This window comes from Microcebus murinus, chromosome 29 (genome assembly GCF_040939455.1).
Source record: "Microcebus murinus isolate Inina chromosome 29, M.murinus_Inina_mat1.0, whole genome shotgun sequence".
Taxonomy (NCBI): Eukaryota; Metazoa; Chordata; class Mammalia; order Primates; family Cheirogaleidae; genus Microcebus; species Microcebus murinus.
In genome coordinates this window covers 8,215,253-8,227,903 of record NC_134132.1, presented here as the reverse complement: position 1 = coordinate 8,227,903, position 12,651 = coordinate 8,215,253, and the positions used below count along the sequence as shown (strand labels likewise).

Sequence of the window (12,651 nt, the reverse complement as noted above, 5' to 3'; positions counted from 1 at the left end):
GTGATCACACCACTTATACTTCAGCCTGGGAGACATAGTGAGGCCCTCTCTCAAAAAAAGAAAACAATTCTTTACCATTTTCTCTCATACTCTCAGCCATGGGCAGGTATTCAAATTACAAAGAAAATGGAAGGCAAGGGTTCGAGGGGAGGGGAAGCTGGTTAAAGTATTAGTACAATTTATGCCAACAGAAAAGAACACTGATAAGACAAAGCCAGGTTCCCATAATGAACCTCTTAGACATTCTGCCTTCTCTAGCAAAAGCTGACGATCATCTTCCCATGGTGAGTCCATTTCAGGGTGGAAAGGGTAAGAGTAACCTACTACATTTGTCAGAAACTGACACAGTTTCAACCTCTATCATGCATTGACTCTAATAATGTATGTTTAACATCTTGATCTTTCACTAGAAGGTTTGAGACTTTAGTCACACATGTATAAAATCAACAAAACTAGAACATATAATGTGTCTGTTTCTATATATAGGTGTGTGCATGTATCAACTATATATTTATATATGTATATGCATAGTCTGTTTTATTTCTTTATGTATATTTGTATAGTATCCATATTGTATTTATATATGTAAAAAGATTTTTTCATATGTGCAGAATTTTATTTTTATAATCACACAGTAAAATGAATAGTCAAGAAACATATTATGTATATGGATCTGTATGTGGATAGGTATATATAGTCATTTTTTATCATTATATTTACTTTGGACTGTATGTCTTTTCTTTTGTTACAAGGGATTTCTTTCTTTTCATCATAAAAAACAAAAGTCGTTTGGCCCAAATGTTTATAATTAAAAGGTAAACAATTTAAAAATGTGTACCTGCTTAGAACTGTAAGAATAAGAATAATACAGATGAACTATGCATGGCCAGATGGGATAGAGTTGCTCAGATTTGCAATAATGTCAGAATCGCCATAAGAAACTTCTATTCTTTATAGGCACAATCCTGGAAGGCAGTCTCCTGTAGTGATTTAGAGTGAGGACATTGGAGTCAAGGAGCCCAGGTCTCTGGCCCTAGTTGTGAGACCTTAGGCATATTTCTTGTACTAAATCTTAATTTTCATAACTCTATGTGTATATAGGAGTATACATGTCACATAATTATTTTAAGGATTAAATGAGATACTGTATTATGAAAAAAAATGCCCAAGTGCCCATCAATTCAAGAATGGATTAATAAAATGTGGTATATGTATACCATGGAGTACTATTCAGCTCTAAGAAACAATGGTGATATAGCACATCTTATATTTTCCTGTAGAGCTGGAACCCATATTACTAAGTGACGTATCCCAAGAATGGAAAAACAAGCACCAGATATATTCTCCAGCAAACTGGTATTAACTGAGTAGCACCTAAGTGGACACATATGTACTACAGTAATAGGGTACTGGGGAGGGGGGGCAGGTATATACATACATAGCGAGTGATATGCGCACCATCTGAGGGATGGTCATGCTGGAGACTCAGACTTGTGGGGGGAGGGGGGAAGGGCATTTATTGAAACCTTAAAACCTGTACCCCCATAATATGTCGAAAAAAATGTTAATGAGTGATTTAGAGAATAGGAAAAAAAAATGGAAAATGTTAAGCACTGTTTGAATTATAGTATTTAATTACTTATTTTTTGTATATATTTACAGCATAAATTCTGATGCTTTTATATATATATATATGTACATAGTGAAATGATCACGATAGTGAAGAAAATCTGTCTATCCTTAACTTTTCATAGTTACTTTTGTGTATGTACGTGTCAGAGAATGTAAAATCCACTCTCAACATTTTTTCAGCCTGCTAGACAATAGTTAGACATTAGATCTGTAGACTTACTAATCTTACATAAGTGCAAGTTTATACCCTTCGACCTACTTCTACCCCATTCTCTCCCTATCCCTAGTAATCACTATTGTATTCTCTGCTTCTCTGAGTTTTACTTTTTTGATACCAGATATAAATGAGATGATGCAGCATTTTTTCTCCCTGTCTTTCTATCTCTAGTTTATTCCATTTAGCATAATGTCCTTCATGTTCATCTATGTTGTATTAAAAAAAAGAAGAAAATGCTAGCATTCATTGAAAACTTACTATTTAGTTATAACAGTTTATAATTTGCATATATATTATTTAATAAACACAATAATCCTTAGCGATAGATAGTATTGTGATAAATAGATTTTACACATGATGTATGTGAGGTTTAGAATTTGAGTGCCTTGCCCAAGGTCAAATACTTAACTAGTGACAGAGTCAAGATTTAAAATCAAATAGTTTGCTCTTAGACTGATGTGTTTAACCAGCATTCTGCTGACAACCAAACACTCAATAAAACTTAGCCACGGTGCTTATCATTGTCATTATTACATATGGATGAAAAATTCTATAATTATCCACTAGGACTTATGTTAGTTCTTCAGGAAATATTTCTTCCTTCCCTCTGCTGAGAGATTTTTATGTCTCTAAATTTTCTATAACTATTATTGAGTTTACTGCTATAAAAAGATAATGAAACTCTTGTTCAAAAAAAAGGGGGGAGGAAAGAAATAAAGAGGAAAAAATTAAGATCATAAGGGAAGTTTGATTCTTATATATTCTATAAATAGTTCTCAGCTCAGAAAGTTTCTTGATTTTATCTCCTATTATTCAGAACAAGTTCTTTAAGCTATGAATTCCTAAAGATCCCATGGTGTAAGATATCCAATATATTAGCCACTTTGTCATGCAGAAGCTTTTTGTACCATTTACATTGTCTTCTCCATTCTCTCCCTGCAATAACACTTTGATGTACTATTCATCATTTCCATTTGGAAGAAGTAACTATAGTCCTTCTCAGCTATCACACTGCTACCAGTACAACGTGTTGAGCTCAGTAATAAATAAAGTGCATGCTTTAAGTGAAAGTATATGTTTTTTAAAACCATAAGTCTTGGCAGATTTACAGAGGGCATGACAGAATATTTATGTTATTGTTTAATGGCAAAACTCACTTCTTTCTAGGAGCAATTTTTGATGAGTCTGCCAAAAAAGATGATGAGGTGTTTCGCACAGCAGTTGGCGACCTTAACCAGAATGAGGAGATCTTACAGACTGAGAAAATCACATTTTCAGTGACATTCGTTGATGGCAACAACCCTTTTCAAGCAGTTCAAGAAGGTAAGTTCCATTAGCAGTCCACTATTTATTTTGTTTTGCCTGTTTGGTTCATTTCAAATGAAAATGAAATTATATTAATATTTGAAAAAAGCTGTTAAAGATGGGAATCATTTTTATATTTTTGCTGCTAATTGGGCATTGTTTTTCTTCACAAGTGCTGTTTGGTAGGTGTTAATCCTGTATTCTACTTTTTGAAGGGACAGAGTGTGTAAGGTCATTGTGTTGCTTGAAATATAATATGAAAATGAACATAAATATTTACAGTTAAAAACTTTGCAACATTTTTCTGACTTCAATGTAAATGAAACATTCCTTAAAAATATCACTTTCTATCAGAATTATGATTTTGGACTTCTCTGAAATAACTGCCACCATGAGTGTTGTTACAACTTGCACTGACATTTCAGGTGTACTCATGACAAATGTGTTGCTGCAAGGAAAACCTTTAGACACTAAACACAAATCAAAGAGTTTGTTCTGGAATTGTAACATACTGACCTAGGCTGTAAATATTTTACTCTCTACAAGGTACCAAATATTAATATTAAAGCACTTTTCTCCATTCTCTGTGTTCACTTGAGTAAATTAAAAATTTTCATTGGTACAAAATAATACATACAAATTATTTTTATTATACTGACATGGTTATTCTTATTAATGAAAATTTTGACTGAAAGATCTTAAATGAACAAAATTTTGTGCTTGATGCCATTAATCTTAATTAAGTGTTTAGCTCCTTGATCTACTGATCTTTCATGAAACCATTTGTTGCTAATTGGTATGGTCCAAATGTTTGTTCCCTCCTACCTGCCCCCAAAATGAATACGTTAACATCTAATCCTCATTGTGGTGGTATTAAGAGGTGGGGCCTTTGGAAGATGGCCAGATCCTGAGGGCTCTGCCCTCTTTAATGGGATTAGCGCCCTTATCAAAGAAGCCCACGGGAGCTTATCTGCTCTCTCTGCCAAGAAGGCACCGTCTAAGTAACAGAAAACAAGCCCTCATCAGACATCGAATATGCTGGTGTCTTCATCTTGGATCTCCCAGCCTCCAGAACCGTGAGCTATAAATTTCTGTTATTTACATATTTCCTAGTCCAAGGTTCTTTGTTATAGCAGCCTAAATACATTAAGATACTAATCTGTTTTATGTTTTATTGTGATAATGTATTTAGACTGAAGAAAATGAATACAAAATTAAAACAGAGCATTTGCCTCATTAAAAATTTAATATTGGCCCGGCGTGGTGGCTCGCGCCTATAATCCTAGCACTCTGGGAGACCGAGGCGGGCGGATTGCTCGAGATCAGGAGTTTGAAACCAGCCTGAGCAAGAGAAAGACCCTATCTCTACTATAAATAGAAAGAAATTAATTGGCCAACTAATACGTATAGAAAAAATTAGCCAGGCATGGTGGCGCATGCCTGTAGTCCCAGCTACTGGGGAGGCTGAGGCAGTAGGATCACTTGAGCCCAGGAGTTTGAGGTTACTGTGAGCTAGGTTGATGCCACAGTACTCACTCTAGCCTGGGCAACAAAGCAAGACTCTGTCTCACACACACACAAAAAAATTAATATTTAGCAGGAGAAAAGGAAGATACATGTAGGAAAGTTGACAGGACATTTTTATTAACTTTTATTAATAAAAGTACAAACATTAAATTTGTAAGAAAAATAAACATAAGTGTGTGAAAAAGCTTTCATTTTCATTTACTGTTGTATCTATTTGATACATAGGTAACCTTTATTGAAATATATTTTTGGTCAATAGTATTGGCTACTGTTGAAACTTCGTGTTTACTTCTGTCAATTAGAGAATTGAAATGATAATTGGTAGTGTAAAGGCTAACATGTTAGCCTTTTAAAGAAACCTCTATCATATTTCTTTCTCAACTCTTAGTTTTAATGATCAGAATGTCAGCAGGAAAAACATGAGGAACTATTTTTTTTTACTATTTTCTGAGTAACAACACATTAATAATTGAAGACATGCTAAAATGTTCATGCTTTTAAAAAAATTGACTTTGACTGAAAAAGTAGTAGAAAATAAAGAAATGAAGACAGTACAATGGTTAGAAAGGAATTATAAAGGCATAAAAAATATTAATACATTCCTCACACCTTTATTAGAGAATACCATTTGAAAAATGAAGACAATTTTCAAAATGCTAACAGGTTTTTTGTTTGTTGTGCATATTGCTTTGTCTAATTATTTGGCTGCCAAGTTAATTCTGGAAACAAAAAGTATCTTTCAAAAGAACCATAGTGACTTGAAAGAATTTGTGGCACTTCAGATTAAGAGAGGAAATAAGTTTCCCAGATAGAGACCACTGCTCTATATTTGTCAAGAAAAAAGAAAGAGCTGGACAGTTTGCCTGATGGTTTCTGATGCTAACAGGATGTTCTGGACCAGTTATTTTGATGGTTAGCTCTGGGTAATGAACCTGAAATAAGTTCCAGGAAGCTCTAAAGATAATTTGTTTCCCCATTCAACATCAGGAAGAATTTCGGTTAATTTTAGAAGTAAAAACAATTTTTTCTTTTAGAGCTATTTTTAGAAAATGGTTGAAAATAAGAGAAAATATTCAACTGAAAGAGAATGATAAATAATTGAAAGGTGCTATTTTCTTAAATGTTTGGAAGAAATAATTTAGGAGAAAACCACAGTTGTGCCATGAAAGGTGGCCAAATTTTCTATTATCACATCTTTTCTGCAGTATTATTAAAATCTATAATAGAGAGGGTCTTAAATCACCTTATTTGTTTTCCTTTTTTTGACATTCAAAGGAGTGACAAAATAATCAATTCTATAATTATAACTGTTTACAAATTAGCACTCCTAATGAACTTATAAAATATTCATGGTTTTTGACTTCTCTCTCTCTCTCTCTCTCTGTTTATTTAAATTTGAAACTCTGGTTCTTGAACAAATATCAACAACAAACATATATATATTTGGTAATAATAATGAATGGTAATAGGGATCACTCAAAGGGTAGATAAATAAAATCTAATAGTCTGAAATACTCAATTTATTTTACTGTTACAATTTTCTCCAACCAGCCATATTTAAGAACTGGTTTTTATTTTAGAAATTTAAATTTCTGTTCACCTTATCTTTTTCCTGTCAACACCAAATAAGAGAAGGGGATTTAATGATCAACAGCCTATTTAACCCATAAACAATAATAAAGATTATTAGTATTATTAAAATTATCCTTTGTAGCTTGGGCTATAGTATATTTCTGGATAGCAATTCTTTTAAAGATGAGTTTCTAGACTCAGTTATAGTTTCTCAGTTTCTAGTTTCAGTCATAACTTGGGATTAACATTGCACTCTCTGGAGATCTGAATGGATTGGATCATTTTTCACATTATGTTGTACATCAGTTTCAGACCTTTTAAGTAAATGAACAGTAAAAACAAAAAAATTCTTTTTTCACAAAGTAATCTAGAAATAAATCACCTATTTTCAGATGATGCTTTTTTACTTTCTTTTGAGTATATTTGTTGATAAGTTGTTGTTCATCTTTTGTGTACTGAGTTGTGGAATATTAACCAAGGGTAAAGAATGTTTCAGGTAATTTTTTAGTATTTTTTTTTCTTTTGGGTGGGCTGTTTGGGTAGCTGGGATATAACTTTTTTCCTTAAGAAGATATATGAAAGAGAAAAAAAAATCAAATGGCTATTTGTAAAAACCTACATAATTATAGTGGTGGAAAATTATATAAATCTAGTTGAATATTTTCACTATATAGATGATGTATGAAGTAATTGGGACAGAGAGACGTTAAGTAATTCTCCTAATTTGTCCTAGGGTGACCAAGCAAGTGTGTAGCAGAGAAAGAAGTAAACCAAGACTTTTACACCTGTGGTCTCCAACTCTGGGCTATGGACCAGTACTGGGTGGCCTGTTAGGGACTGGGGGCAGAGATGGCCCTCTCTCCATCCATGGAAAATTTGTCTTCAATGAAACTGGTCCCTGGTGCCAAAAAGGTTGGGGGCCATTACTTTATATCACTGGAATATTGTAGTATTTTTCTGGCTACATCTGTTAAACACACACACACACACACAAACATACACGAAACAACACAATATATTACAGGATTTTACTAAGTATTTTATGGCAGGAAAAAGGTAGCAGATTTAGATGTATTGATATGCATTTGATGTTTATTATTTATGTTTATGGCATGGAATAGTAGGAAAATTTCAATCTAGGTGATAAATACCAGTTGTGTTATATAAGTCATTTTAGTTTTTTTGGCCTTGGTTTTCCTCATCTGTACAAAATAAAGAAATCAGAATATAAATAATACATTTTTAAGGTCACTTTCATCTCTATGGTTTTAAGACTCTTCAGAACACATTTCTAGATTTAGAACCTTATAGAAATGATCATTATTATCTCTTTAGAGAAGTTTTCACATTGCTGAAATTTCCTCCTAGTTTTTCTGTGACTGACTTTAAAATAAGTTAAAAAGATACATAGTACCTATTCTTCATTCTGTTAACTTCATCCAACTATTCGCCACAGCCCAAAGAGCACATTATTATCACCAGAATCCAGAAAGGGTCCTGTGCTGGTTTAATAGACTTGGACAAAAGTAGATGTTGGTAGATTTTCCTTTTTATTTCTGTATTGTAGATTGTTTCTTTTGAGGCATCTATCTACTGTATATAACATAGATGCACCAATGTTTGGTGTGAAAGATACTGCTGTCTCTAGTGAAAGCAGTGGCAATTATTTATATTGTTAGTTCTTAGCTGAGATCAACGTAATATGGGCCATGAAAGATGGAAATTTTCAAGAAAACAAAGTCATGAAAGTAAGGGTAGTGTATTCATAAAAATGCTTATATTGCAAGATGAATGCAGACATATAAATCCATCTAAACCATCATGCATTGATATTTAATGGCAAGATTCAGCTAAAAATATTTTTAAATAATTGCTCTATTAGACAAGTGCTAAAAATGAAATACATAGTGAGTATAAGACCAGAATTATACTATGGAGTCGCAAATGAGTCTACTTGAAATAAAAAGTATTAACTATAATAATTATTTTTGTTTCTACTCTTTTACAAAATATTATATACAATATTATTATAATTAATGACACTGAGTTTATTAAAAACGTCCAGTGGTTTTAAAATATAAAAATTTGAATAATTTTATCAAAATATGATTCAAAGAAGTAAGCTATTCTTATTAAAGAATGCACCATTAATATTCATTATAAATAAGCAAATGTAATGTTAGAAATATGGACACAAAATAAAAGTTCTTTTTAATATAAAAAGCAGTCATAATTAAGAGAGCTCATCTTCTAGGTTTCATTCTAGTCCACTTTAAACTTACTCTTCTGCGTACGTCAATATCAGTATTGATTGCTACAAAAGAATCTTGTTAAAAGCAGACATTTCACTTTAATGCAATGAAAATTTAGTTGGATTTGCCTCATATATCTTCCAAAATAAAATAATTGCATGCATATGAAGTATGCTTATAAAACAATGAAACTGTTTCACTTTTGGTTTATGATACCAGTCTCATTTCTTTATATTTATATCTAACACATACACATATTTATTTCATGCATGTAAATGGGATGACAGGAGAGTAGCAGAGCCAGAAAAAATGTAAGGAAATCAAGTAGGAAAAAGCACTTCTTCAAAACACATCACCATCCATGGTGAATATTTATGGTGCTATTGGCTAAATCTGAAAAGTGTGGTTACATTATTCCAGGGCTTAGTATTATAATTTATATTCTTCTCTGCTTCAATTAGACATTTTTACTGTGACAAAAATCTATTAATTCCGAAATGCTGGATTCAGCAACATTTTCAGCATGGGACTACAGTGTGTGCACCTCATCAACCTGTGTTTTCCTGGACCAATTTTGATACCTCTAATTCCAGCTTCTTGTTGGAATTTCCTGAAAATAAAACAAACTTGAGAATTGGTGGCTCCAGGGGTCTAGAAATAAACCTGGAAGATCATGTAGGTATAATTCTGTTCATTGATTCATTTGTTTATCTATTTTTTCATTCTTCCTTCCCTTCCCACATCAAACGCACAGTTGTGCTTTGAATCCCAATATCTAGCCACAATGCTCTGTGTAACTCTTGTCAATTATATGCGAAGTGGTGGAAGGAATAAATCATACAGTTAGGCAGCCATATCTAAACATTTGTGCATCAAAAGAGATATTGGATGCCTATTCTGTGACATTTGTTTTCCTCTGTGAGTTTGGGATATTTAGCTTGGTCCTTTCCCCAGAATCTCCTGCCTAGTTCTGTATCACCTTTTCTCCCTGCCTGCCACATTTTGAGGACTGCCCCACAAGGTCTGGAATGAGAATGTTCTTGGCACCCACCATTAATGTGGTGTTAAAGTAGAAAGCATTCTTTATCTGTTAGAGACAACATCAAAAGGCTTTTTATTAAACATCTCACACAAACCTTTTCCATTGCAGAATTATCCATTAAGAGGAATTCATAAAATGTATATTTGGAATCTAAGTTTGAGAGTACTCATTCAAATCAATATATGTCCAAATACTTATTAAATACCTAGGGCTGTTCCAAGATTGGGACAGCCACAATGGGAGATAAGAAAACAGATAAAGGACACAGTGTATGACTGCAGGAAGCATAAAGATGTACTTGAAGAAGGCTGTGAATTTTTAAAGCATGAAAAAACATGCTGTTGTCCTCTACCTGTAACTTGGGTTTTTAACTGATTAATAGCAGAAAGAAACAAGAAGTTCTAGCTTTTCAAAATTTACTTTTCAGGAAAAAGGTAATTTCTTAAAGAAATGTATTACTTTTTTAAATGGTATTAATGGAGATAGAAACTGCCTAGTCTAATCTTCTTTTCTGTGATTTATTGTTGTACTCCTGTGTATGTAAGCCTTCCCCTTATCGCATTTGATATCATACTCTTGAAGTAACAGGTCTCCACTACTGTGAATAGATTGAAATTCAGATGTTTATAGACCTCTATATCATAATTTTATAGCCTTTGTGCTTTGAGGCCTTTTACCTCACTATCTACAGTTTTGTACTGTTGTGTAAGTTACCTCAGAAAATATGTATTTTAGCAGTATGTGATGCTCTGGATCTCCTTTTGTTTGGAAGAGTCTTTAGTAGCTTTCTTTGAAAGCGGTGTTCAAAGAAAGTAAAGATTTGTTCTTTTGTCATTGTTGAAGTGTTCTTTCTCCTACCAATTTCTTTTCTCATTCATCATAGCACACCACTTTTTTCTTTCTTTTTCTACCTGTATAGATACATTGCATGCTGATGGTAGCATAATTCAGTTTTTAATCTGTCTTTTATGATACTGACTCAGTAAAAAATCAACTGTATGTCTCAAGGTAACTCTGAATATATAGTTTATTATTAGTAGTAGATTAAAAATTGCATTTACCTATACTCTATGGCAGTAATAAGAGTCCATTGTGTAGTCATAAAAATAGTTTAAGTTCATGCTGACAAACCAAAGAAGACTTGACTATCTATGGAATTTAAAACTATTATCGGTATTATTGATATTCAAGTTTCAAATGATCCAGCTTATTTGTTTAATTACAGAACAAAGAATAAGTTGACTTTTTATTTTCATCCTTACCACCTATTTTTTGATGTCCTTCATAAATTTTAGGTGTGTGGGAATCACACTATGTGTAGCATTTTGGTACTCAAGCAACATTTTATTGAGTTGTCTTATAATTTTCAAAAGAATTATTATTGAAAAGCTTGCTTTTAATAGGAACATACAAGAAGCCAATGTGCAATATGAAATTGCATATTCTGGGAAAACATGAATCAGCAGGTACTTTCTGGGTGACTACCAACATTCAGCCTTGAGCTAATTACTCTGCACAATGCTGTGCTTTCCACTGGCTTTACTGTAGTCTTATATGGTTAGCTTGACCTATATTCTGTTATCTTCTTAGGTCCTGACCTATATGTGCATCTCTTCCTTTTGCTCTCCCATTATAGTGATCTTTTAAAACTCTTTATTCAATCCCCATTTTGTACTTGACTCTCCATATTGTACTATAAATATTCAGGATCTCTACATTTGGTTTAGTGTATAAATCTTAAGATTGATTCCATTTACCTTACTTGGAAAAACATAAATATTAAATTTATGGGCCATGGAATTAGATACCTGCCTTTGTATGTGCATTCATCTCCATCTCTTACTATCTGTGGGCCCTTGAGACACCTAATGTCTCTGAGCTTCTATTTCTTCATATGTAAAATGGAGGTAAATACGTATCCATGGCATTACTATGATTATGTGATTATTGTACACTGATTATATGGGGTTATAATTATGATAGGTGGATTCTTCTAAATACATCTTAATAATTGTGACATGTATGATGATTAAGCACAATCGCATATGACCATCAGTAAATTTCCATCCCTATCTGAAGTTTCTTTCCTAAACATCCTCTACTACTTGTATTGGTGGATCCCACAGGTACCTCTGAGTTTACCCTTATCGGCCAAATAAGAATTTCCTTATAAAGATCCTGAATGTTATGGTTGTAAAAATATTAGAGAATGAAATGCTTTTGCTTTTTTTTCCTCTCTTTTCTTGGGCTAGTTCTGCTAGTCAGTACAGGAAGATGAGAATTATATGTGTAGTATAATTTATTTTGCAAAAAAATAGTGATGTTGCAACATGTGTACTTAGGGTTGGGAGGATTTAAATATCTTTTTACCATTTCTGGGAAGTAGAGAAAGCCTGCAGAGACCAAATTAAAGCTTTCTGATGATTTGTGTAGGCTTAATATAATCAGTGAAGTAAATAATGCACTGAGTCATAACTAAATAGCATTCAGTTGTATAAAGGCATAATGTTGTAGAAGAGTGATATATATGAAGGTCGAATATACAAATTAATTCAAGGAAAGCGTTATACTTTGAGAGATACATCATCTCCGGTATTTGAGTTTATATCTGACATGATCGCTTAAAAGGTTATCTTTCTAAGCTTTGCACATTCTCATTACAATTATACATGGGCAAATATTAACTCTAAAAGCTTGGTCATGGGTTTCTTTGAATTTCTTCTAACTACTCTTCTTCAATAACATATGATACCATGTTATTTTCTCAAGAATTTATTCCTCATTTCAAAACATATTTGCTTTTTGGTCTTTGATACTAATATAATATGATGATAAGATTGGCTAGGCTCATTCCTTAAGCTACATTTCAAATGTGAAAGACTTCACAATGTCTTATATATATATGAGAAATATAATCCAAAGTGGAAGATAAGTATGTTTTCTCAAAATGTATTTGGGAGATGGTGCAGGTGGGGAAGCTGTTGTCCAAATCAAAGTCAGAAACAATCCTAGTACAGAGAATATTTTTGAATAATATTATTTTGAGTTTTCAAATATATTTTTGTACTTTTGAATTACACTTATGCAAAACAAACAGAATGTTT

General features: G+C 32.7%; 1 protein-coding gene across 2 annotated transcripts in view; it reads left to right on the top strand.

Moving 5' to 3' along the window:
* GRID2 (glutamate ionotropic receptor delta type subunit 2) overlaps nucleotides 1–12,651 on the top strand; it is a 1,185,302-nt gene that overhangs the window by 210,657 nt on the left and 961,994 nt on the right. For both annotated transcript variants that reach the window (XM_012774075.3, XM_012774073.2), the window contains exon 2: nucleotides 3,017–3,172. In XM_012774075.3, coding sequence (XP_012629529.2) covers nucleotides 3,017–3,172 — 156 coding nt within the window. The remainder of the gene's footprint in view (nucleotides 1–3,016; nucleotides 3,173–12,651) is intronic.